Genomic DNA, 24,807 nt, shown 5'->3' with positions numbered 1-24,807 from the left:
AAGTCCGCGCGCCTAGAACCTGTGCTCCACAACAAGAGAAGCCGCTGCAATAAGAATCCCACGCACCACAATGAAGAGTAGCCCCCGCTCACCACAACTAGAGAAAGCCTGCGTGCAGCAACGAAGACCCAACACAGCCAAAAGATTAAATAAAATAAATAAATAAAAACACAACACCACTTACATTAGCACCCCCAAAATGAAATACTTTGATATAAACCTAACAAAATATGTTGAAGATCTACATGATCAAAACTATAAAGCTGTGATGAAAGAAATCAAGGAAGACATAAATAAATCGAGATATTCCATGTTCATGGATAGGAAGATTCAATATTGTTAAGATGTTTGTCCTCCCTAACTTGAGCTATAGATTCAATGTCATCTCAATCAAAATCCCAGCAAGTTATTTTGTGGATATCTACAAACTGATTCTAAAGTTTATATGGAGAGGTAAAAGACCCAGAATGGCCAACACAATATTGAAGAACAAATTTGGAGGACACACACGACCTGATTTCAAGACTTATATAAAGCTACAGTAAACAAGACAGTGTGGTACTGGCAAAAGAATAGACAAATAGACCCATGGAACAGAATAGAGAGCCCAAAAGTAGACCCACATAAATATAAGTAACTAATCTCTGACAAAGGAGCAAAGACAATTCAATGGAGAAAGGATAGTCCTTTCAACAAATGGTACTGGAACGAGTGGACACCCACATACCAAAAAAAAAAAAAAAAAAAAAAGAATCTAGGCACAGACCTTATACCTTTTACAAAAATTAATTCAAAATGGATCTTAGACCTAAATGTAAAATGCAAAAGCATAAAACTTCTAGAATATAACATAGGAGAAAATCCAGGTAACCTTGGGTTTGGTAATGAGTTATTATGTACATTAAAAGCACGATCCATAAAAGGAAACATTAATAAGTTAGACTTTATTAAAATTTAAAACTTCTGCTCTGCAAAAGACACAGCTAAGAAGATGAAAATATTTACGAAAGACCTGATAAAGGACTTGTATCCAAAATATACAAAAAACTCTTCAAACTCAACAAGAAAAAACAAAAGAACCCAATTAAAAAGTGGTCAAGAAATCTGAACAGACACCTCACCAAAAAGATATATGGATGGCAAATAAGCATATGAAAGATGCTCAACAACATATGTCACTAGGGAATTACATTTAAAACAACAATGAGATAGCACTATATACCTATTACTTTGTGGCTAAAATCCAAGAAACTTACACTACTAAATGCTGACAAGTAGAGCAACAGGAACGCTCATTGATTGTTGGTGGAAATGCAAAATGGTACAGCCACTTTGGAAGACAGTTTGGTGGTTTCTTACAAGCTAAACATAGCCTTACCATATGTTATGTCCACATAAAAACCTGCACACATACGTTTATAGCAGCTTTATTAATAATCACCAAAAGCTGGAAGCAACCAAAATATCCCCTAATAAGTGAATAAACTATAGTACATCCATACAATGGGACATTATTAGGCACTGCAAAGAAATGAGCTATCAAGCCACAAAAAGATATGAAGGAAGTGGAAATGCATATTTCTAAGTATAAGAAACCAACCTGGAAAGGCTACATACTGTGTGATTCCAACTGTATGATATTTTGGAAAAGGCTAAACTACAGAGATGGCAGAAAGATTGGTGGTTGTCAGAGGATGCAGGGAGGGAGGGAGGAATAGGTATAACACAGAGGATTTGCAGGCCAGTGAAACTATTCTGACATTGTCACAATTTCATTATACATTTGTCAAAATCCATAAATGTACAACACCAAGAGTGAACCCTAATGTAGACTATGAACTTTAATAATGTTTTAATATACTAATAATAATGTATTAATATTTATTCATCAATTGTAACAAACTTACCACACTAATAACACATGTTAATAACAAGGGGCACTGTGTGACTGGGGTAGGGTGGCCATATGGACCTCTTTATACTTTCTCCTCAATCTTTCTGTAAATCTATTGATAACCTGTCCTAAAAAACCCCCCACTAATTATTTTTTAAAAGCTTAAAAATTATAAAATAAAAATTATGTAGTCAGTGTTATGGGCTTTGCCAGCAGACAGCCCAGGGTTTAAGTCCCAGATTTTGAACCAGCCTCAGCTTCCTCCTCTGGGGTTAACAGTCACGCCTTATAGGCTTCCAGGTTCCAGAACTCCATTGCTGCAGCCTGACAGTCAAAAATTATGTTGCCTATGTGATTTCCACGGACAGGGAGAAGAGTGGTCTTCTCTTGGCTGGGAGGGGAACCAGGGCAAGTAGGACCAGGGGGCACCCTCTGCAGAGATGTCATCCAAGAAAGGTTTCCCAGCTGCAGGAAGACACTGGAAAGCACCTGGCCCCAGCCCAGCCTCTGCTGGGCCAGCTGGTCTGCTGGCCTCTGTGCAGAGCTGCTTCACTGGGGCCTGGGACAGACCCTCCAAAGAGACAAGCAGGAGGGCTACATAGCCTGAGACCCAGTGCAGTGGAGGTGGGAAGGGGTCTGCAGAGCAAGGCGGGCCAGAAGGATCATAACCCTGCTCTGGTGTACCCCTTCCACTATGGGACCGTGGGAAGCCCCTAATCACCTTCTTCATCCACAAAATAGCACTACCCAGGCCCACTCCCAGGGTGGCAGTGAGGGTACCAGGAGGGAGGCGGACAGCAATCTTAGATGTACGACTTCTCCACTAAGCAGCAAGTGGCACTAATATTACTGCTATCGGATCAGCTACCAATGCAAAGCCTCCAAGGCAGCAATGGGGAGAAAGAAAGATCTGAGCTTCTGAACATGTGACTTAACCTCTCCAGGTCTCAGTTGCCTCATCTGTAATATGGGAAAATTGCAGTTCTTCACCTCCTGGGCTCTGTGTGAATTTGGTGAGCTAGTGCCCGCGTAGAGCTTAGCACCCTACCTGGCATGGAGATGTCTTTAAACGGTAGCTCCCTGCATCTTCATAAGGTGTGAATGGCATCCCCACTAACTGGGTCATTCTGGCTCAATCGCCGTCCCTGCCAGGGCTTCCTCTGTAATTCGAAAGACAGAGGAGGCCACCGTATTGCCACCATTAAGGACAGCATTTATTGACTTGCGGGTGCTAGCCTGGGAACTTGGACAAATTGAATCATGTGGACAAGGTCTTGGCACCCAGAGAGCTGGGCTGGAAAAAACTCAGTTGCAAAAAAGGCAGAATGAACTCAACAGCTATGGGAAAGACTTGGAGCCCTGTAGAGAGTTGTCAAGGAGGGTCCTGTTAAACAGAAGAAGGGGGACATTGAGTGACAAGGAGCCTGGCTCCCAGTAAGGCCAGTGTTGTCTGCAGTGTTATCCTTGAACCCTGGAGACCCAAGCAGATGGGGTCTGGCACCGCAGAGAAACCCGTCAGAGTGAGGGGGGCACCGAGGACTCACAGGGGTAGGTGGCAGCTGCTAAATCCCTACCTGTGAGAGTGTCAGGACCCAGGAACTATCAGCCAGGGGCAGGGTGGCAGGGAGTAGGCAGCTTGCGGAGGCAGATTTGGAGACTTCCACCCAACAGAGTGGGCTAGCACCAGACCGCCTGGTTTCAAATTCCATCTCACTGCCTACTGGCTGACCTTGGGCAGGAGATTTAACCCCTGGGCCTCAGTTCCCAGGAGTAAAATGGGGATGACTGTAGCACCCACCATACAGGGTTGTGGTGAGGATCTGAGATCAAGCCGGTTTAGCATTTAACAGTGTGTACCCAGAATAAATGGCAGCAACTATTATTACTGTTGTTTAGGGGAAGGCTGGCAGCAAGCCTTCTCACCTGCCTGCCCCCTCCCTCTTACTTGGGTCCCACCTTTACACAGGCCTGTTACATATAACTTTGCCGACTGGATCACATTAGAGAGGCGCAGAGCCTAGGAAACCCTCTGACTCCACCCCTACTCCATGCAGGAGTCTCCTCTACAGCTTGCCCAGCCTCTCCTCACATGCCTCCTCTAATGGGGAGCTCACCACTCCATGAGGCAGCCTGTTCCACATTCGGCCAGCTCTGGTCACAAGTCCTCTAGGCGGAGCTAAAATCTCCTCCCTGCAAACTGCCCCTTAGTGGAAGTGATTTTTTGCCAGGGACTTTCCGATGTCTGGAATCTACCCATCCCACAAATGCTAGGAACCCTCTGAGCAGGGCCTGTCATTCCTCCAGGAAGTCTCCCCTGATGAGAGACTTCAACCCCATCCTGAGCATCTCATACAGAATGGCGCAACTGCTCCCCACAGGGATACACAAATCTCCTCCAATGCCTGGGTCCATGAGGCAAAGAAGTCTTGGATGTTCCCAGATCTGACATTAATAATAATTCACATTCACTTGTCTCACTCAACTCTTACAAAACCCTTGTGAGGCATATACTACTTTCTCCCCCAAGTTTTAAAATTGTACTGATATACATATAACATAAAATCTTAACCATTTCTAAGTGTACATGTCAGTGGTATTAAGTACATTTACATTGTTGCAACCATCACCACCATCTATCTCCAGAAATATTTTCATCTTGCGAAATTGAAACTCTAAATCCATTGAACAATAACTACCCCCGGCTCCCAGCAACCACCATTCTACTTTCCATTTCTACAATCTGACTACTCTTAGGTACCATACATAAGTGGGATCATACAGAATTTGTCTTTCTGTGTCTGGCTTATTTTGCCTAGCATAACATCCTCAAGATTCATCCGTCATAGCATGCATCGGAATTTCCTTCCTAAGTCTGAATAATATTCCAGAGTGTGTGTGTGTGTGTGTGTGTGTGTGTGTATACATACACATATACATATTGTTTATCCATTCATCTGTCACTGGACACTTTAGTTGCTTCTACCCTTCTGCCTATTGCAAATAATGCTGCTACAAACATGGGTGTACTAATATCTCTTTGAGACCCCACTTTTAATTCTTTTGGGTGTACACCCAGAAGTGGGACTGCTGGGTCATATGGTAGTTCTAGTTTTAATTTTTTTAGGAATTGCCAAACTGTTTTCCACAGTATCATGGAAATGGATTGTACCATTTTACAATCCCACCAACAGTGCACAAGAGTTCCAATTTCTCAATATCCCAGCCAATGCTTGTTATTTTGTTTTCTTTCTACATAACAGCCATCCTAATAGGTATGAGAGGGTACAGGGAGAGCCTATGCTCACTCCTATTTTACAGCTGAGGAAAGTGAGACTGGAGAGGTGCCCTGACTTGCCCAAGGTCTCACAGGCAGCATGTGGCAGAGCTTGGATTCAAGTTCAGGCTGTCTAAGCCTGTCCAGTGCTCTCAACAGCTCCCATCCCTGCAAATCCCTGCAGTCCAACTGATCAGTGACCACTCTGGAGCCTCCAACATCCTCTGAGCTCCATCCAGGGAGCCCTGGCCAGGGAGGAGGTGTTGACCTTGGACATACCCCAACCCTGCCCCAGAGTGCTAAACTAACCCCAGCCCCTGGATCGTTTCAGCAAAGGCCTTACCCTGCATGGCCTGCAGAGATGACAGCCTGGAGGCATCCTCTAGTTGGTCCCCTGCTCTCAGGGCAGGAGAGGGGAAGGGGCCGGGGGCTCGCTCCACAGCTGCCTGACGGGCTGGTAGCTGCTTGGATTATCTTGCACGAAAGCAGGGACAGCCCTGGCAGCGCAGGGCAGCCCGCAGACTCTTGAATCCGGTGAGACCGGGGCTCTGCAGAGGCTGGAGCGCAGGGTAGGGCCTCTCGGGAGACGAGGCAGGGCACACGAGGTGACAGCAACCTATGCAGGGTCGGGCGTGTCCTCTGCACTGCCTCATCACGCCTGAGTGACTGTGGGAAGCTAGCAGTCCTCCCTGCACCTCAGTTTCTTCATCTGTAAACCGGGGGAGACTAAGTCAAACCTACCAGGGAGCTGTGGACATTAAATGAGCACCAGACACACACTGCCTGGCTGAAGAGTGGGCACCGACAGTGCTGGCCACCACTGCCTCCTCCCAGGCCCATGTGATCCTCCACCTACCCCACACTTGTCCCACCTCTATCCCACACTGCTCTGCCCCTCACCATTGGTGGGCTGGCAGAGCCTTGAGATTAAGTGTCCAGTCCCCCAGGTGACTGTGAGGACTAATACATTTGAATGTGTTAGTTCTGGCCTGATTCCTAGAAAGACAAATAAACACCATAACAGTAATTCCTTCAGGTAAACAAAGACATGGTGACAACGATGTTTGTGAATGCATTATTTCTAACAGTGATAACTTGGTAGCACCTGAACTTCTTCCATAGGAACTAGCTGAATTACCATCCGACCATGCAATGGGATAATACGTGGCCACTATAAACAATGATGGAGGGCTTCCCCAGTGGCGCAGTGGTTGAGAATCCGCCTGCCAATGCAGGGGACACGGGTTCGATCCCTGGCCCGGGAAGATCCCACATGCTGCGGAGCAGCTAAGCTCGTGTGCCATAACTACTGAGCCTGTGCTCTAGAGCCCGTGAGCCACAACTACTGAGCCCGCCTGCCGCAACTACTGAAGCCCACGCGCCTAGAGCCCGTGCTCCACAATGAGGGAAGCCACTGCAATAAGCAGCCCACGCACTGCAATGAAGAGTGGCCCCCGCTCGCCGCAACTAGAGAAAGCCCGCATGCAGCAACGAAGACCCAACACAGCCATAAATAAATAAATAAATAAATAAATAAATAAAATTAAAAAGAAAAGAATCTGCCTGCCAATGCAGGAGACATGGGTTCGAGCTCTGGTCCAGGAAGATCCCACATGCCGCGGAGCAACTAAGCCCATGCGCCACAACTACTGAGCCTGCACTCTAGAGCCTGCAAGCCACAACTACTGCGCCCACGTGCCACAACTACTGAAGCCCATGCACCTCGAGCCCATGCTCCACAACAAAGAGAAGCCACTGCAATGGGAAGCCCGCACACCCCAATGAAGAGTAGCCCCCACTTGCCACAACTAGAGAAAGCCCACGTGCAGCAACAAAGACCCAACACAGCCAAAAAAATAAAATAAATTAAAAAATAGTAAAAAAAAAAAAAAAAAAAGTATAGTATGATCCCATAGGACATAGAGCTGTGTGCGTGTATACTTACAGACCCCTGCTCCTCCAAGTATGGTTTCCTGATCAATAGCAGTAGAATCACTTAAGAGCTTGTGGAGTCTTGGGCCCACCCCAGGCCTTTGTAATGAGAACTTAACAAAATCCTCAGGTGATTCATGTGCAGGTTACAGTTTGAGGAGTGATGAAGTAAGGCACTGTCTGGAGAGTTGCCCAGTAAAATATTATTAGGGAGTGGTTCCCTTTGGGGAGTGGGATTGAGATTTTCTCTTCTTCTTGTGCTTTTCTGAATTGTTGGTATTTTTTATAATAAGCACATATCATAAAAACAATAAAGCTATTAAATGCTTACACAGGCTTAAGATCCAAAACTATAAAACTCCTAGAAGAAAACAAACGTAAAAAGCTTCATGACATTGGATTTGCAATGACTGCATAGATATGATATCAAAAGCACAGGCAACAAAAGCAAAAATAGACAAATGGCACTACATCAAAACTGAAAACTTTTGTGCATTAAAGGACACAGCAACACAGTGAAAAGGCAACCTATGGAATGGAAGAAAGTATTTGCAAATATGATATGGAGTTAATATCCAGAATATATAATGAACTCCTACAACTCACAACAAAAAAATCAAATAAGCTGATTAAAAAATGGCAAAGGACTTGAGTAGATATTTTTTCAAAGACATACAAATGGTCAACAGCTAAATGAAAAGATGCTCACCATCACTAATCTCCAGAAAAACACAAATAAAAACCACAGTGAGATATCACCTCACACCCATTAAGATGACCACTACCAAAAACCCAGATAATAAAAAGTGTTGGCGATATGGAGACACTGGAACACTTGTGCACTTGTGGTAGGATTGTAAAATGCTGCAAGTGCCATGAAAAATAGTATGGAGGTTCCTAAAAGTTAAAAACAGAATTACCATACGATCCAGCAATTCCATTTCCAGGTATATACCTCAAAGAATTGAAAGCAGGGTCTTAAAGAGATATTTGTATACCCATGTTCATAGCAGCACTAGTCACAACAGCTAAAACATGGAACAACCCTAGTGTCCATTGACAGATAAATGGATAAACAAAACGTGGTATATATACAAGGGAATATTATTCAGCCTTAAAAAGGAAATTCTGATGCATGCTACAACACAGATAAGCCTTGAGGACATTATGCTAAGCGAAATAAGCCAGATACAGAAAGACAAATACTCTATGATTCCATTTATGTGAGGTACCTAAGACTAGTCAAATTCATAGAAACAGAAAGTAGAACGGTGGTTGCCAGGGACTGCCTGGAGGGAGAAAGGGGGAGTTTTTGTTTAATGGGCAGAGTTTCAGTTTTACAGTATGAAAAAGTTGTGGAGATCTGTTTTGTAACCATGTAAATGTACTTTAATACCTTTGAACTATACACTAAAAAATGATTAAGATGGTTTAAAAGTGCATATGAAGAGATGTTAATGATTTGAGAAAGTAGGAAGACAAAGAAGCAGGGAAGTTCTAGCTCTTGGGAAAGAGGGAAAGGCAGATGTGGCAGCTGGGAAGGGAAGATTGAGGAGACCTGTGGGTGACAGATAAAGTCAGAAGTGGGAGCTTGGATGTGGTAAGAGTCCTGGGCCAGAATGTGGACATTCTCATGCTACGACAGATAACAGGCACCCAGAAAGCTTGAAGAGCAGGGCCTGACCTTTCTGAATAGCTGCCCACGTGGCAAGTCCACATCTCTTTGGCCTTTCAAATTCTTCACCTTGACCTCAACGTTGCTAACTGTAGCCACATCCCCACTCATCCACCTCTTCGTCACCTGAGATCGACCCAAAGGGAAAGTTCTGGCTGGTTCTCCAGGCGTTGGCTATTGACCCCTTCCTGGCTGAGATGCACAGACAGAACACTCCCAGCAGCCCCTGGGAAGTTTGGGAGGTATGTTCCCAGGATGTCCACAGCCCTGTTCCAGGGCACACCATCCCCCAGCTGTGGAACAGGGCCCTCAGGCAAGCGTGCAGGAGAGTCGGAGCCCAGAAGCCCCCTGGGATTGTCACAGGGCTAGAGGCCACAGTTCTCAGACTTCCATGGAGCCTCTCAGGTTCAAGGGGTCAGTCCACTTCAGACAAGATGCCTCTTCCTCCCAAGGCCAAGGCTGGGTCATGGACAGCCACCATGGACAGTGTTGCAGGGGTGGGGGGATAGGATGAATGCAGTCTCCAGAGACATTTTGCAGACCTCCAAAAGGCAAGAGCTGTAAGAAACCTTGACTGCCCTGAACTCTCAGCTGAGGCAGGAGAGGAGACCCTGGGTCTGATCATAGAAGATCTGGGACCAGAACCCCAGAACCCTGGGCCCCAACTTGCAGGCCAGGCTTCCCCAGGCCAAGTCTGTCTTGAGAATCCCACTCTCTGCAATGATTTATCTTGGGTACCATCAAAGCCCCTGAAATGGGGTGGAAGGCTGGGGGCATTCCAGGCCTCGAACATCATCCTCTACCCCCAAAGCTGCCAGAACAGGCATCCCCAAAGCCACTTAAATCCCTATATACTTGAGACGAAGTCCAAATTCTCACCTGACTTTCAGGGTTCTTCAGAATTTGGTCCCCACCACTTCCTCTAATCTCCCTTTGCAGCCCTCCTGAACTTCCCACCCTTTCCCAAATGCCATTGGGCTTTAGCACTTGCTACTCTCGCTTCCTCCCCATCTCTGCCTAACAGATTGTTCTTCCTTCTTAAGGAGGGGGCTGTCCTGAAGTGCCCAGGCAGCTGCAGTCAGTCTCCTCTGTCCCTTGGGATGGGCTGTACACCTGTACCAAGACCAGGGAGCCTGTGTTATATATTGGGTTGGCTAAGTTCGTATGGAAAAACCCGAACAAACTTTTTGGCCAACCCAATATCTCTCCCTAGCTTCCAGCACCATGACCAGCCAGCCCGATAAATGTTTATTGACTGAGGCAATGAACATGAGTTTTCTGCCTGTCTTTTGTGGCTAATTCTGGTACTTTCTCAAAGGCTCTGGAACATGGCCTTGACCTTCCACAGTAATGGGCCTGTAAGTGCCAGCTGCTTTACCTATATTATCTCATGTAATTCTATGGCACAGGTATTAACATTCCCATTTTACTGCTGGGAATTTGTGCAGCCAGGTTAGAACCCAGCCTATGCATACTCCATTGTGCCTCCATGTGGCCTCCCAGCAAACTACCAGAGTGGGGAACAAAAGGTGTGTCCACAGACTTCCAAGGAATTCTCCACTCTGTCCAGTGATCCCTTAAACCTGCCCTTTGAGGAAGGTGGCTAAGAGATGGGACGGGTGGCATCCAGATCTGATGGCAGGTGGCTGAGTCTGGGGGACCTTTGGAAAGAGGCTGATCTAAACTGCAAGTTCCCTGATGCCCAGTTCTCCAGCCTTAGCACAGACAGGGGTCCAAGTTAAAAAAAAGAAACAAATAACCTCTAACAGGTGGCTGAATTAGAAGAGGGGAAGGGGTCAAAAAAGGCACTTGAGATGACTCTCAACTCTACCCAGCTTCTAAAATCGCCCAGAGAAAGCCCCAGGTTCGAAAGTGTCTTCCAGGGGTGCTTATTAAGCACCAATGTTGTTTTACAAATACTATCTCTGCCTTTCCTGTACCCCGAAGGAGTTTTATAATCTGTATTTTACATGTGAACTAATTGAAGTCATTAGGTGAGAGTTCAAGGTCAGGCAGCTACGCATACAAACCCAGGCTAGCCTGCCTTCAAAGGCCAAGTCTCAACCACTGCGCTAGACTGCCTCCATCCCACTTCCTGAAAAATCCAGAGAATACAAGTTACCCACCCACTCCCTCATGCCATCATGGTCCTGAAAAGTATTATGAGTGAGCTCATAATACCATGTGTAACATGAGCTGAGCTACATAAATGTTCTTGGGTTTACCTCAAGTATTTATTCTGGATGGAGAATAAAATCCAAGGAGAGATTAAAAAAAGAAATCTAAAAGACAAAGTTATTTCCACAGAGTTGTCCGTAAAAGTCAAATTATTAATTGCAAAACACCTGGAAGCAATCTAATTTCACAATTTAGGGACAAAGGCTGCATATCCTGGAATGGGCTTGTTAACGTGGCAGATACCACATGGACTTTAAAAATCACAGTTAGTTGGTTTATGTGCATTTATTAGGATAAATGCAAAGTGTAAAAGCAGAACACTTCATTTTAATTTCAGAATACCAACTGAATGAGGAAGGCTCATGTATGCCATTCTATTTTTTCCTTTCCATTAAAGAATTTTAAATAAATTTTTGATAGGTAATTCATGTACATAATTCATGCACATAGTACATTAAGGTCTAAGGAACTAAAGCAATATCCAGTGGAACAGCCCCCAGTAACCCATGACAGCCATTTAAGAAAGTGGGTTTGTTGAATTACAAAACTCAGAAGGGAACGCAGAGAGAAGCAACTTGCTTTATGGTTATTTGGATTTTTTTTCCTACAAGGCTGATGAAAGCAAAGGTTTAAAAAAGAAACCCAGAGCAGAGAATTCACACCACCTTTCTGACACATATTTAAGAGCTTCTTTCTGGGACTGTGTTTTTCAAGTCTAGCTCAAATCCCTCTTGCTGTGATCTGTGAAGGAAGGAAGCAGCTAAGTTGGGGTGGTCAAGTCAGGCAAAGAAAACCATGTGAGAGAAAATCGACCCCTTTCTTACCTGTTCACATACCAGGATGCAGTTTTCTAGGGCTTGGAACAGGTACCTAGGAGCTGGGGGCAGTGGGTGCCAGGTGGGAAAAGCTGTGGCTTCCCCCAGCCCACAATCCAGGCTTCCCGACTGATGGGAAGGGCGGGGAAAGCAGGCCACCGCAACTGACTCAGAAACTGGAGCCAGCAAGGGCGGGGCAGGGCCACGTGGCCCCAGCCTGCCTTGGAGAATGGAGTAGGAGGGGGCCACAAACCCAGACGATCAGACCGGAACTCTTCTGACCAAGTGCGCCTGGCAAGTTAACGGTGGCAAGTTAATGGTGGGAGTCCGCAGAACCAAGTCTTGCTCCCAGGCAGGCTAGGTCGTTTTAAGGGGCTACCCCAGCTCCTCTCCAGAACACGTTTACTCTAACAAAAACCCTTCTACAAAACTTAATAAAACTGGGTGATGTGGTAGTGACTGGGGTGCATGTGTACATAGGGGGACAAACATTAGATGGAGAAAAGGTCTTTGATAAATATCATCAGTGTTGAGGACCAGTCAATTACCCAGTCTACAGATGGAGACATGAGCCCAGAGAGATGAAGTATCTAACCCAAGATCACACAGCCAGAGGGCTTCCCTCCTTACATGGCTTGGCCTGTCCTGGTGTAATATGTCATCTGGCACAGCACTTGTGGGAGTTCCTGATGACATGAAAGAGAGATCCTTTGCTCAACCCGATCTCCAAGGACAAGGGACACTCTCACTTTGCCTGCGTCAGAGAGCTGAGAATGGTTCTGCTAGCACAGTTCTGTGGGAACTTAAGGGGGAGCTCCATCTCTAACAAGCTCCCTGATGTATTTAGACTATATTTGGAATATTTAGGGGTGGGCCAATTCCCCAAGGGACCCTTTTTTTTTTTTTTTCAGCTGCACTGCATGGCTTGCAGGATCTTAGTTCCCTGACCAGGGACTGAACCCGGGCCACGACAGTGAAAGCGCCGAGTCCTAACCAGTGGACAGCCAGGCAATTCCCTCAAGGAATCCTTTAGTTCCCCCACCAGCAGACAAATAGAGAGCAAGGGACAGGGGAAGGGGCTGTGCTCAAAGCATCAAACTACCCAAGATAGTTTGCATGTTTCCCTGAAAGTAAGCACAGAATCCTTTACTAAGGAGTCCCTTATTAACATCTAGGATTCCACAGCACCTGGTTTGGGAAATGCTGGCCTAGATGATGTTAGCATATCTTATTCTGAATGTCAATGCCTGGCAAAAGTAGTTGTTCAAGAAGTTTCCCGAGAAATGGTTTCTCAGTTGGACTGACAAAACCAGATTCCTGGTTTGGCCAGCAGGACAATAATGCCCACACTGGAATGTACTATGGCTAATTTCCCACCCCTGTGCCCAAGGCCGTGACTACACCGGCCACACCGTCAGCAAGCCTTGCTGTATTTCTACCAAGCTGATTCATAGTAGTCAAGCAGCCCATGGGAGGGCAAGTGGGGTGGAGGTGATGCGGGTACAGCCACAGCATATCACTGGGGTCTCACAGAAGTCTGAACAAACTCCACTGTGCCCTCTCCGGGACCTCTTGGCTTAGAATGATGCCCCTTTCTTTCAAAGCATCGCATACAGGGCTGCAGTTCGAGATGGAAGTGGCTCCAGTTCTCCCAGCGCTTTTGGATCCAAGTTCTGTGGCCACACCTCCTCAGACACCCTGGAAGCTCAGTGGAAAGCACTTTGCTGTTACTACATCCCCTAGTAACAAGAGGTTGGTCTTATTCTCCCATTTTACAGAAAGGAAGCTGAGACCAAGCTTAGAGACTGGTGAACACAGGTCATGTGACTTCATATCCAGTGTTCTATGGACTTCACTCCTACTTGGCATTTGGCAGATGGGATCTTGTTTCTGATTGCTTTATGTGAAGTCGCCTTTCTCCAGTTGCAGCATCAGCTCCTTAAAGGCAAGAGATTCCTCAGTGTGCCCTGTTAACAGCACTAGACCCCCTAATGACTCACAGTAAATGCTAATACTTTTCACCATCACATGTCACACTAGCTTATACACATTTACTCATGACCCCAAATTATTAACTTGTAAAAACTCTCCGCAAATGGCCTAATCAAAAGCAACTCTCATTCCCTGAGATTTTGCTTGCAGTTAGAAAAGGGTAAATTCTGCCGGGTGGGCCTGTGGGATAAAAATCTGAGGACCAGACTCTAATAGACAGAGGCGGGGAACTGGGGTGGGTTTGCCTCTGGGATTACAGCCAAGCCTGACTGGGTGCTGACAGAGCTGCTGGAGTTAGAGGGTGAGCTGGGGCTGACAGGGGCCTTTAGCTACGTCCAGTTGAGTCTCCCATCCTTGTGTCTCCTATAAACTTGGTGTTTTCTTTTGCTTCATTTTAAACAAGAGGCAATGTTCCCTCATTCTCCTGGAAACCACCTAGTGATTTCCATGTCTGATTATTATTACCAGATTGTGAAATATACAGATGCCCAGACACCCCCAGCAGAGTAATCTGGAGAACAGAAAAGCCACTGCAACAGATTTCCTAGCTTCCTGACCAAAAATCTTTGGCTGTCTACTCTCCACCTCCTCATTTTTCATACTTGGGACCTTCTGACTTTTCCCAGAAATCCCAAGGCTGTGCCTGTTTTATCTGAGAAAACTAGAGACATGGGCCTTAGGATCCTGTGAAATTTGTCACCAGGCTCTCTGGCAGACTCAACGTCACCACCAGACTCAGAGGGACAGAAACAGCATGCCAAGTTACAAAAACTCCTGGGTGTAGAGCAGATATTCAAGGAGGTAACACACAGTAGGTGCTCAGTAAATATTGGTGGAATAAATGAATGTAGCACCATCTTCTAGTGTATTAGGCATATCTCTTGATGTTGACTTTCAAAGCTTCTATAGAAAAGCTCTTGGTGATGCTAATGCAGAGTGGTGAAGGGGATTCTCTTGAGTGCTGTGTAGTCCGTATCTACTGATTTCAGTTCACTCAAACTTCATACAAGGCCCACACAGTGGGTTATCAGATCCCCAAATATAAATCAGCCACTGACCACAGAGGTGTTTCTTCCCTACCCATACACCCCAGACATCGTCACCCATGTACCCCAGTCATCTGTATCCCTACATTGTTATTTTTTTGGACAAGGTTTGACTTCAGCACCAGAGATCTGGATACAGCCCTTGAATATATTTTAAGGGTGCAATAAACTTAAAATATTCACATACAATATTCCATATTCAAATGAGCAAGTGGATGATTCACACAAACACATGGCATTTCTATTTTGAATAGAAACAGAATTTAGGAATTAAAAAAAAAAAAAAACTGAAAGCCAGGTTGATTCATTTGAACAATTCTCCCAACATTTCTGGCTTCCCACTAATAACCTCAAGAGAGGCTGCAGTCATGGGAGCAGCATGGATTCTGGAGACCAGAGCTCTCCCCATGAGGTAAGTGAACCCCAAGAGTCTTTCCCAGCCCCAGCAGCTGTCTTGCTAGCATTAAAAAAAAACAAAAGCCAACATTCCATCCACAGTCCAACTTGAACCCCCCTCCCCCAAAGGAATGCTATTCATAGCAAAAGATCTTCCAAATGAAACAACATCTGTGGAAACTCCACTCGTGAGGTCAGGGAAAAGTTGAGGCAGCTAAAAACTTTTCAGTACTTTTTTAGACCCAAATTGCAGAGATTTAACAGCAGCAGAATAGGAGCAATCCTAATAACCAAGAGCAAATGCCTTGGTGGGATGGCCTTCCTTCTCAGTTCTACGGCAGCCTCTAATGTGTTTTGCAAAACAGGACAGAGTTCTCCGTTTACCTGGTTGCACAACTAAACCAAAGGAGTTGACGTGGTCCCCTTAACACTTATACAGATGGGATTTGTAATTTAGCTGTATCCAATCACTAAATTTTATTAAACACTTTCTGTAGGTCCTACAGCAACAACTATGAACTAGACAAAACTGGTCTCAACATATTCAAGCCTAATTCCTTGTGCCTGTGCTCCTAAAATTCCACTTGTCAGAGCCCTGTTTTGCAGAGAACAAGCAAACCCACTGATATGCGAGAAAGCTCAATGGTGAAAATTCCTGGATACACCTAAAACACAAAACACAAGCAACAAAATAAAAAATAAACAAGTGGGACTACATTAGACTAAAGTCACACAGCAAAAGAAACAAAGTAAAAAAGACAATCTATGGAATGGAAAAAATTATTTGCAAACCATATATCTGATAAAGGGTTAATATCCAACAATATAAAGAACTCAGACAACTCAAAAGCAAAACACAAAAAATCCAATTAAAAAATGGGGCAAAGGACCTGAACAGGCACTTTTCCAAAGAAGATATATGAATGGCCAACAGGTACATGAAAAGATGCTCAACAAAACTAGTCATTAGGGAAATGCAAATCAAACTACAGCTAAGTCCTCTGTCCTTCAGGTGAGCTAAATCACCTCACCCCTGTTAGAATGGGCATCACCAAGAAAACAAGAGATAAATGCTGGTGAGGATGTGGGGAAAAGGGAACCCTTGTGCAGTGTTGGTGGGATTGTAAACTGGTACAGCCACTACAGAAAAGAATATGGACAACCCTCAGAAACGTAAAAACAGAACTACCTCATGACAGAGCAATTCCACTTCTGAGAATGTAGCCAAAGGAAATGAAAACACTAACTCAAAGAAACGTGTGTACTCCCATGTTCATAGCAGCATTATTTACAATAGCTAAGTTATGGAAACAACCTAAGTGTTCATCAACAGATGAATGGATAAAGAAAGTGTGTGTGTGTGTGTGTGTGTGTGTGTGTGTGTGTGTGTGTGTGTGTGTGTGTGTGTGTGTGTGTGTGTGTGTGTGTTTGCAGGACGGGATAAATCTTGAGAGCATTATGCTAAGTGAAATAAGCCTGACAGAAGAAGACAAGTTATTGTATAACATCACTTATATACAGAATCTAAAAAAACAAAACCAAAAAAGGAAACTCACAGAAAAAGAGATCAGATTTGTGAGGGAAGGGGTGCGGAGCAGAATGGGGGGACAGGACATCAGAGCAAAGTGGTCAAGATATAAACTTCTAGTCATAAGATAAATGAGTACTAGGAATGCACTGTACATGATGACTAGAGTTAACACTGCTGTATGATATATATGAAAGTTGGTAAGAGAATATCCTAAGAGTTCTCTTCACAAGAAAAGTTTTTCTTTTTTTGCTTTTTCTTTTTATTGTATTTGAGATGATGGATTTAATTAAACTATATATGTCAAACCATTATGACGTATACCTTAAATAGATACAATGATGTATGTCAATTATATCTCAATAAAACTGGAGAAAAGAAAACCTTTCCAGCTGTGAGAATTCAGAGAAATCAAATCCAGAGACGCCCCCTCAGTTATGGAGCTGAAATGCTGTCTGTATATCCTTCAAAACTTGTATCTCATCCAGCACCCATTTGGCCACAAGAGAGAACATGACAAAGTCAACAGACACATCAAAAGTAAAGCAATGTAAGGGGAAAAGAGAACATCACTGTGATGTGTGAGGGGTGGGAAGGGAAGGAGATCTGCATCCATGGTGACTCCTAAAGGAAAATGGAAGACTTCACTGTGCTGATCCAAGCCCCACATATTAAGGGCTGGGGTTTGGATCAATAAGAACCTACAACATGCTGGGCTGACTGCTGGGTGTTTTAGGTATATGCTCTCATTTTATTGTGACATCAATCCTGTTTATCTCCATGTTATGCACGAGAAGCCAACTGGCCTGACCAAAATCGTGGATCTAATCAGGGGCAGAGACTTGACTGAACTCAGGCCTGTGAGTTCATGTCTAGACTTATTTACAAATTCCATTCCAGATTTAAGGGGGAGACTCCTAGGAATCTGTATTTTTTATTGAGTGGCCTAAGGGATGATTTTCATGATGAGGAAAATTTGGGGAAAAAAATAAAACAAACATACAAACACAATTTGTACTCCCAAGAGATACAGGGTCACTGACTTGTTGATGAATGTTGGAATTCTGAGGAACTAAGATGCTGTTTTAAGTCAGGTTGGGCTACATACTTAGGGACTTCTGTGCAGCGTATATTACACCTCTCCTTTCACTTTCTACAGTTGGGGGAGCCAAGGCTCAGAAGTTTTAATGGCTTGCCCAAATTCAATCAGCTGTTATTTGGCCCAACCAGATCAGACACGTTGCCTGATTCTAGTTCTCTTTCTACTATAAACATATTTGGCTGATTATTTCACATGTATAAGCCTCCTCTCCCCTACTAGAATGTCAAGTTCAGCTGAGCGAGCCTTGAGAATTTCTCACTGTGCTTAGCACGATGCTCAGAATATAAGCTCATGATTTGCTGTCCTCTATCAGATAACATTTTCCAATACACACCCATATTTCTCTGACAATTCCACTGAGTTTGTTATCATTTTCCCCAGGAATGGAAGAGAATCTTGTAATACACTGGAAGCACAAGATGATGATCCAATGTGAAATTCACCCTTGCCTGGCCTACCAGTAGCTCTCTAGTGGAGCAATAATCAGATGACCACACATTCCCAGTTATGGTGTAAGATCTAAAATTAAGGTCCAGTATCTCATGCTATAAAATCAGAAGGGCTTCAAGTGGCCTAATTGCCAAAGCTCCCCTCCCCACTCTGTTCTCATGAATGAGGTTCCCTGGCTAAACAATCCTCTGTACCAAAGGACCAGGCACAGGTCCTGCCCACCTCTGGGGAGGTTTCAGCTCCTTGCCAGTCTGTGGGTTTATTCAAACAAGCCAATCACAACTTCCCACAAGAACAAGAGAAGTTCCACCCTCTTGATATTACAAAGCCTGCCTCCCAAAGCCCCTAGTTGTTTACTGGGTTCCTGAATGCAACCCCCATGTTGTCTAGCATGGATCGCATGCAGTATCCCTGAGTGACGTGGTGTCTTCCTCCCCTGGGTTGGACAATAAACTGCTGTCTACATAATAAAAACAAAAAAAGGGTGGCAATTCCTGATTCTATACAGAGATCAAGTTTTCCGCTCTTACATAACCCCCCTACTACTGTAGGAAGAAGTATTTCAGGAGAGAGCCTAGGAACAAGGAGCCACTGCTCAAATATCTATGCTGAGTTTCTCATACTACCGCACATCAACATCATACAATCAATCTGACAGGCTAAATGGAACAAGTGGGCGGGGGGCACAGCAAAAATGAGCCCTGGAATCAAACTATGCAAATGTAATTCAAAAGTACTGTCTACTATGTATACCCATGAACTGAGAAAATGAAGTGTCATTTAGGGATTCAATTCCTGGCAAAGCTCAGGTCTCTACTGACTGATCCAAAACCAAGCTGTGATTAAAGAGATACACAGTTCCAGGGATAGCATCAGGAACCCTCTCTGCACTTGGAATGTGGGCTGTTAGAGGTCAAAGATTATATCTAACCACCTCCATTCCTGACTCTAACCCAGTGCCTGCCAGAGAATCTGTTCAATGGAAGTGCTGAGCACACAAACAAAAAAGGGTTTTACTCTGTGAAGTACTCAGAAAACAAATGACTCAGGCCTCTCCATGTTCAATGAAGCTGACGGATTGCCTGGAACATTAAGGCTTCCCATACAGTTTGACGTGGGAAGGCTGAATTCTCAAATGTGAATTGGAACATTTGACACTGGGTCACTTCCAGCTGCTGCCTCCACATACTCCAAAGGCCCTCCAGAGCCCACCTAAGATGTCTGTTGAAGACAGGCCTCCCCGCCCCCGACCCCATTACCCATGTGCCTTTAAAAAGGGACCACATGTACTGACATTATTCCCAAGGGCAGGTTCTTCTGTACTTACTGATCCTTCCTAGTAGACAGATGGCAAATGATCATTTCAGGAGCTGTGGAAGTAAAAGGAGCATCTATTAAGAGACTAGGCAGCTGGAATTCATGCCAAATCCTTCACTCTAAGGCTTCAAAGTAGAAGGGAGCTGAAACAGGGAAGAAGAAACCAGCCACCCTTCCTCACTATCCAATGGGAAGAGATATAGATGACTATATAATTATTATCAAGCCCAAGTTTCATCTGCATAGTAGAAAAGACTAGAGAAAGCTAAAAACCATCACAGAGCTGGGAGCATGAGGCCACAGGGTGCCAGAAGTCCAAGTTGGTAACTGGAAGGAGGACACTCAGCTCTTCCTGCTCCAACTTGGGCTCCAATCTCCCACCTAGATTCTCAGCAAAGACACATGGACACCAGCCACCTTAAAAGCTAGGTTTGTATTTCTGGTTAGGTTCCAGGGTGGCAGAACTCCGGAGTTGTACTATAGCCAACCTGGTCCCCATCTCAGCTTGTCTCCCGCCTCCCACAAAGATAACATCATACAAAACTATATTTACAGAATAACCAGTTAAAAATTAAGGGTGTATACAAAAGTAGAGAGCAGAGCCAAAAATATCAATGCGAGAAAGCTCTGGGAAAAGGGACACTGTATTCCACACCGGAACCTGGGGGCAATGTATTATGTACCAGGCAAGGAGAAGTGTAGCAAATCTCAGTGCCAATTTTAGGGGAAACCAGTCACTCCAGGGGAAGAGTGGATGGGGAAGAGCTACTAGCTTTAATATTACAAAGTCTTAATTATACAGCCACCCTTCTTCTGTCACATGAATTCAGAACCAGGTGGTGAGGGAAATAAGGTCTCTGAAAAGCCCCATAGGAAAAGGAAGGGCTCAGAAGGCGTAGCGAGTCCGGATGTCCTCAAGCTTCTTGGACACCTCAGGTGGGGTTCGGTCCAGTTCCTCAGAGACATTCTTTTGTTTGTTGGGCTCCATGGAGTTGAACTGCTCACAGAGATCTCCATCAATCACATTCTAAGGCATGAAAAAATGAGAGGAAGAAAAAGGTTAGATGCCCAAAGAAAATGGCACATGCTAAAGCAGCAACTTCAAGGAAAGCATTTTATTCTCCCTCAGAAACCTGAACTACATTTACAGAGCCAGGAATACTATTCTAAGTTGACCCTTAGTAGCCAGAGTTCAGATTAGCAAAACTGGGTGAAAACTTTTCTCTGGCTATGGTCTGCCCTGAGGGAAGAGGTCTCTGAATATCACTAACTACTCCTCTCCCACATTACTGCCTCCATCAATCCACATCCTCAATGCTCCTTCATTCAGGACTGTTCCGATTTTTAAGGGAGGGAGGCCCAGAGAAAAAGACTGGTTAAATATGCTGAGGATCCCCTTTTTCAACTCGAGTTTCCAAGAAAGACCTACCTTAACAGGGAAGTAATAGGAACGAAAACTGAGGTGGTCTCGCCCACAGAGAGGGGGATGCTCGGACCGGAGGTGCATTTCCACATGCTGGAAGAAGTCATGGTCCTGGCAAAGAAACAAAGAATCTGTCACTAAAAGAAAAAAGTGATTTCAACTACTAGTCTACAGTTTCCAAAGCACAATGAACAGAGAAGCTATTGATTTTTACCACCAAGGAGATGTTAAGTATCTAATTGTTCCTCATGACCACAGGTTCTCCTGCTACAACAAGATAGCTAAAAAGTGAAAGAAAACCCCTTTGTATTTGCAAAACATGAGAGAAAACACCATATGCAAAGAGTGATTTGTAAAGTCAGATTCCTAACCACAGCTTCCTTGGCAGCAATTACATAAACCAAATCTAGCCAAACCAAGAGCTGACTCTAGGAGGCATTAAGTGCCCAGTCCACACCAGCCCATCATTCCTGGTCTGTGGGGTTTTGTTCTGGGGCTTCAGCCTCTGACTAACCAAACCCTGGTACAGTATAAAACCAGATGGCTTTCCACAGGGGGGAAAAAAAATCAAGATTCCTATCTCCCCAGGCACTCCTGTCACCTTATAAAAATTGCACAACACTCCTAGTTACAGATGGAGACAAAATGGATTGCCCTCTTAGGCAGATTTAGCACCAAGAAACAACCTTGGGAAGGCAAAAGCCAGACCAGTGTGGAAGATGTCACCTCATGGGATGTGAACGGGACAAGGATGCCAATTCCTCCTGACAAGGTGGTATAGACAAGCGATTCTGAGCCTCCAGGGATCAGCGTGGTCTTCTGTAACGAAAGTACTGTCTCGCCCACGTGATAGTTCATGATCACTTCTGCCTGCAAGTTGAAACCAGAATAGTGACTATATGTGCCCTCAGGAGCATGTTCTAGATTCCCAAGAGCAAACAGTGCCTCCAAAGGCCAGATTTCACCACTTTCGGAAATTCAAAAATTACTAAAATTTAAAAATACTTTGAAATGTCCTTAGCATTTACTTAGAGCTTAATGCCCTCACAAACATGCTGAAGTTAGATCATTTTTTATTTATAACTACAAAACCTTTTTGTTAAATTATCAAGTCTGCAAAAAGAAGAAAAGAAAAGTATAAAAAACAGCAATCTCTAGGCTTGCCCTCTAAAATGGATCTATTTTTAAAAGTCCAGAGATACAGAAGTATATGTCTACAGGAGAAGAGTAAAGCCCAGGGCATACTTCAGAGAAGAGCTGGTTAGTATCTGGAATGAACCTGTGCAACCATCCTTTCTAAGGAACCCACTATGCAGAGATTTATACTGCTAAAATGTCTCAGAAAAATTTCTCTTCTATTGTCATAAAAATGGGATAGTAACTTGGTTACCTTGTGTCAAACCCACCATGCATGGGAGAACACTCAACATAGTCACACGCACTGTGGATAATTCACTAAAGAAAGGTTTCCTCGGTGAGGGTCATGAAGAATGTGCTACGCAGGCTTGTGCCCCTCCTTTGTGGTCCCTTCTGCAATCTTACCTTCTGAGAGGCCCCGTTGAGCAAACCCCGGTCCCACAGGGCTTTGTTTCCAGTGGGATCCTCATCCACTTCATCATTGGTGTTAGGTGGGAGCCTCACCTACAATGAAGTGACACAAATCACAGGGCTGGGTCCTGAACCTACTCACCTCGGTCACCAAGCAACGTCTGCCCCAGGTCCTTGCACGCAAACCTTGGGGCCCCGAGTTTGGCAGAGGCCTGAGCCCAAGTCTCCTGCACCTCTTCTGATGTCCGAGGAGTGACGAACTCAAAAGCAAAAAACCCAAAAAAACAAAAAACTAAAGAGCAAAAATGGAGACCATAGAACATAAACAAGAAAAGCCAGACTGGGCTTTAAAAGATAAGCCAAAATTTTGGCAAAAAGTAAAAATAAATATTAGTCCTTAGCTCAAACTAAATCTATCATTATTAAATCATGTTGCATGGGGATGAGGGAGGTGAATGGGGTGTGGGTAGGGGAAACTTAAAGAATTTTATACCCATTTTTACTTTCCATATCAGAGATCACAGTCTTGGGTAATTGGCTTTACCACAAACAAACTGGGTCAGCTTTCCTATACATCATTGTAACCCAAGTAAACATCAACTTACGACACAAATGTTGCCAAACTTGTCTGCCCCAGCCACAGTATCGTAGTCCAGGAGGCTAGCTGTTGTGACCCATCGGGGGTAGGTATCATCAGCAAAGATGATAAGCTGGTTCTCATTACGCTTGTAGCGAACCCAGATGAAACTTTCCTGGACATCAGATACAATTACCCTATGTCCAATTGTCTGGATCCCAGAGATGTAATTGGCGATATGCTGGGAAAAACAAGGACAGCAATGGGTGTAACCTTGGGGTGCAGTATCAACAGAAAGTCCAGGTTACCATGACTGCAGCATATATATGGTCTGAAGAATGGCACACACCAAAGAAGAGGAGTCAGCAAGGAGTCAGCAATAAATTCCTAGAAGGTGGGAAAAAGAGCTAACTGGTTTTAATATAGTGGAAATATATGCCTGTCACAGTTAAATTCCTTACAGAAGCAAGGAGAGAAATCTGGCTCTTAGTGTAAAGAAGTCAAGAAACCCACCTATTCCTCCCCTTCTCAAGTCTCAAGGGCCTAATTCTTAACCTGGCATTGGAAGACAAAGAAGGTCCTGATAAAGACATATCATTCTAACAGTTGCTGTCCACCACCCCACCAGGGTCTCCATGTTTACCTTGTTCTCACACTTTCGGAGTAACTTCTTCTTTCCCAGGTCATAGACTCGCAGAAGCTTCCCCACACCAATCAACACCCTCCCCTGGAATGGGGCAATGGCAGCAGGGACCTCTTCCACTGGAGTCTGTGAGAGGAAAAACAGGTGATGCAGCTATTAAAATATACAGCCATACCCCCTCAACCCAAAATGCCTTCTACAGGCATCTGTCAGGAAGACAGACAGCAAGTGATCACTTTTTGCGCAGAGAAAATAAACCACACATACAACAGTCTCTATAAAACAGGGTGTTTGGGTAAACACTCCACTTCCCCAAGTGGATCAATGCCACAAGTGAAAAGAAGTCCTGGTACCTGATGAACACTTCAGAACCCATGTGAATTCAACTGGCACCATTAACTAAATGTGAAGCCTCAATATCAGAAAAGTGACTGTGGGACATGGAGGGAGGGGAAAGAAGTGCTAGTTTAAGGGACATCTTAGTTGTAAGGGAGACACAATGAGTTTAGCACAAAGAAGCCTCTGCGAAGTAACTACTTCCTAGAGAACACTCCCCTTGTGGGACGCCTGGAGAAATCACATTCATGTGCTGTCAGTGTGGAAGAGAGAATAGGAATTTCTTCTATTTTAAAAATTACGGTAAAATATACACGACTTAATATTTAAACCATTTTCAAGTATATAGTTCAGTAACATTAAGCATATTCACAGTGTTGCACAATCATCACCACTATCCATCCCCAGAACTTTATTATCTTTCCAAGGGAAACTGTGTAACCATTAAACAGAAATCCACATTGTCACCCCTGCCCCGAGAATATTAATTCATTAGAACTGCTGAATTTTGGTTACAAATTGCTGCCTACTTAGTAAGACTAGAAAACAAGGGGCTACTTCAGTATGCATCTATTCCCCATGGAGGGTGGTTAGCACACAGGCCTCCTGTGGGACCAGCAAGCAGTGGAGCTTCACTGGAGCATTTTTCACGTGCCACCAAGAGATGGATCAGAAAGACCT

The 24,807-nt window shown here is 44.5% G+C and overlaps 1 protein-coding gene across 4 annotated transcripts in view; it reads right to left on the bottom strand.

Annotated features, from left to right (window-relative positions):
* Positions 1-24,807, bottom strand: part of SF3B3 (splicing factor 3b subunit 3) — a 101,507-nt gene that overhangs the window by 33,263 nt on the left and 43,437 nt on the right. For 2 of the 4 annotated variants that reach the window (XM_079906791.1, XM_079906792.1), the window contains exons 21-26: positions 23,791-23,916; positions 23,176-23,388; positions 22,565-22,663; positions 21,749-21,892; positions 21,029-21,133; positions 915-20,626 (exon numbers count right to left, since the gene is read on the bottom strand). In XM_079906791.1, the coding sequence (XP_079762917.1) occupies positions 20,486-20,626; positions 21,029-21,133; positions 21,749-21,892; positions 22,565-22,663; positions 23,176-23,388; positions 23,791-23,916 (828 nt within the window). In that variant the 3' untranslated portion in view covers positions 915-20,485. Of the gene's footprint in view, positions 1-914; positions 20,627-21,028; positions 21,134-21,748; positions 21,893-22,564; positions 22,664-23,175; positions 23,389-23,790; positions 23,917-24,807 lie in introns of those variants that run through there. The other 2 variants (XR_013825226.1, XR_013825225.1) reach the window with 2 other exon arrangements.

Source organism: Stenella coeruleoalba, assembly GCF_951394435.1.
Source record: "Stenella coeruleoalba genome assembly, chromosome: 20".
NCBI lineage: Eukaryota > Metazoa > Chordata > Mammalia > Artiodactyla > Delphinidae > Stenella > Stenella coeruleoalba.
Note: the sequence above shows the minus strand (reverse complement) of the source record. Positions and strands in the feature narration are given on the sequence as shown.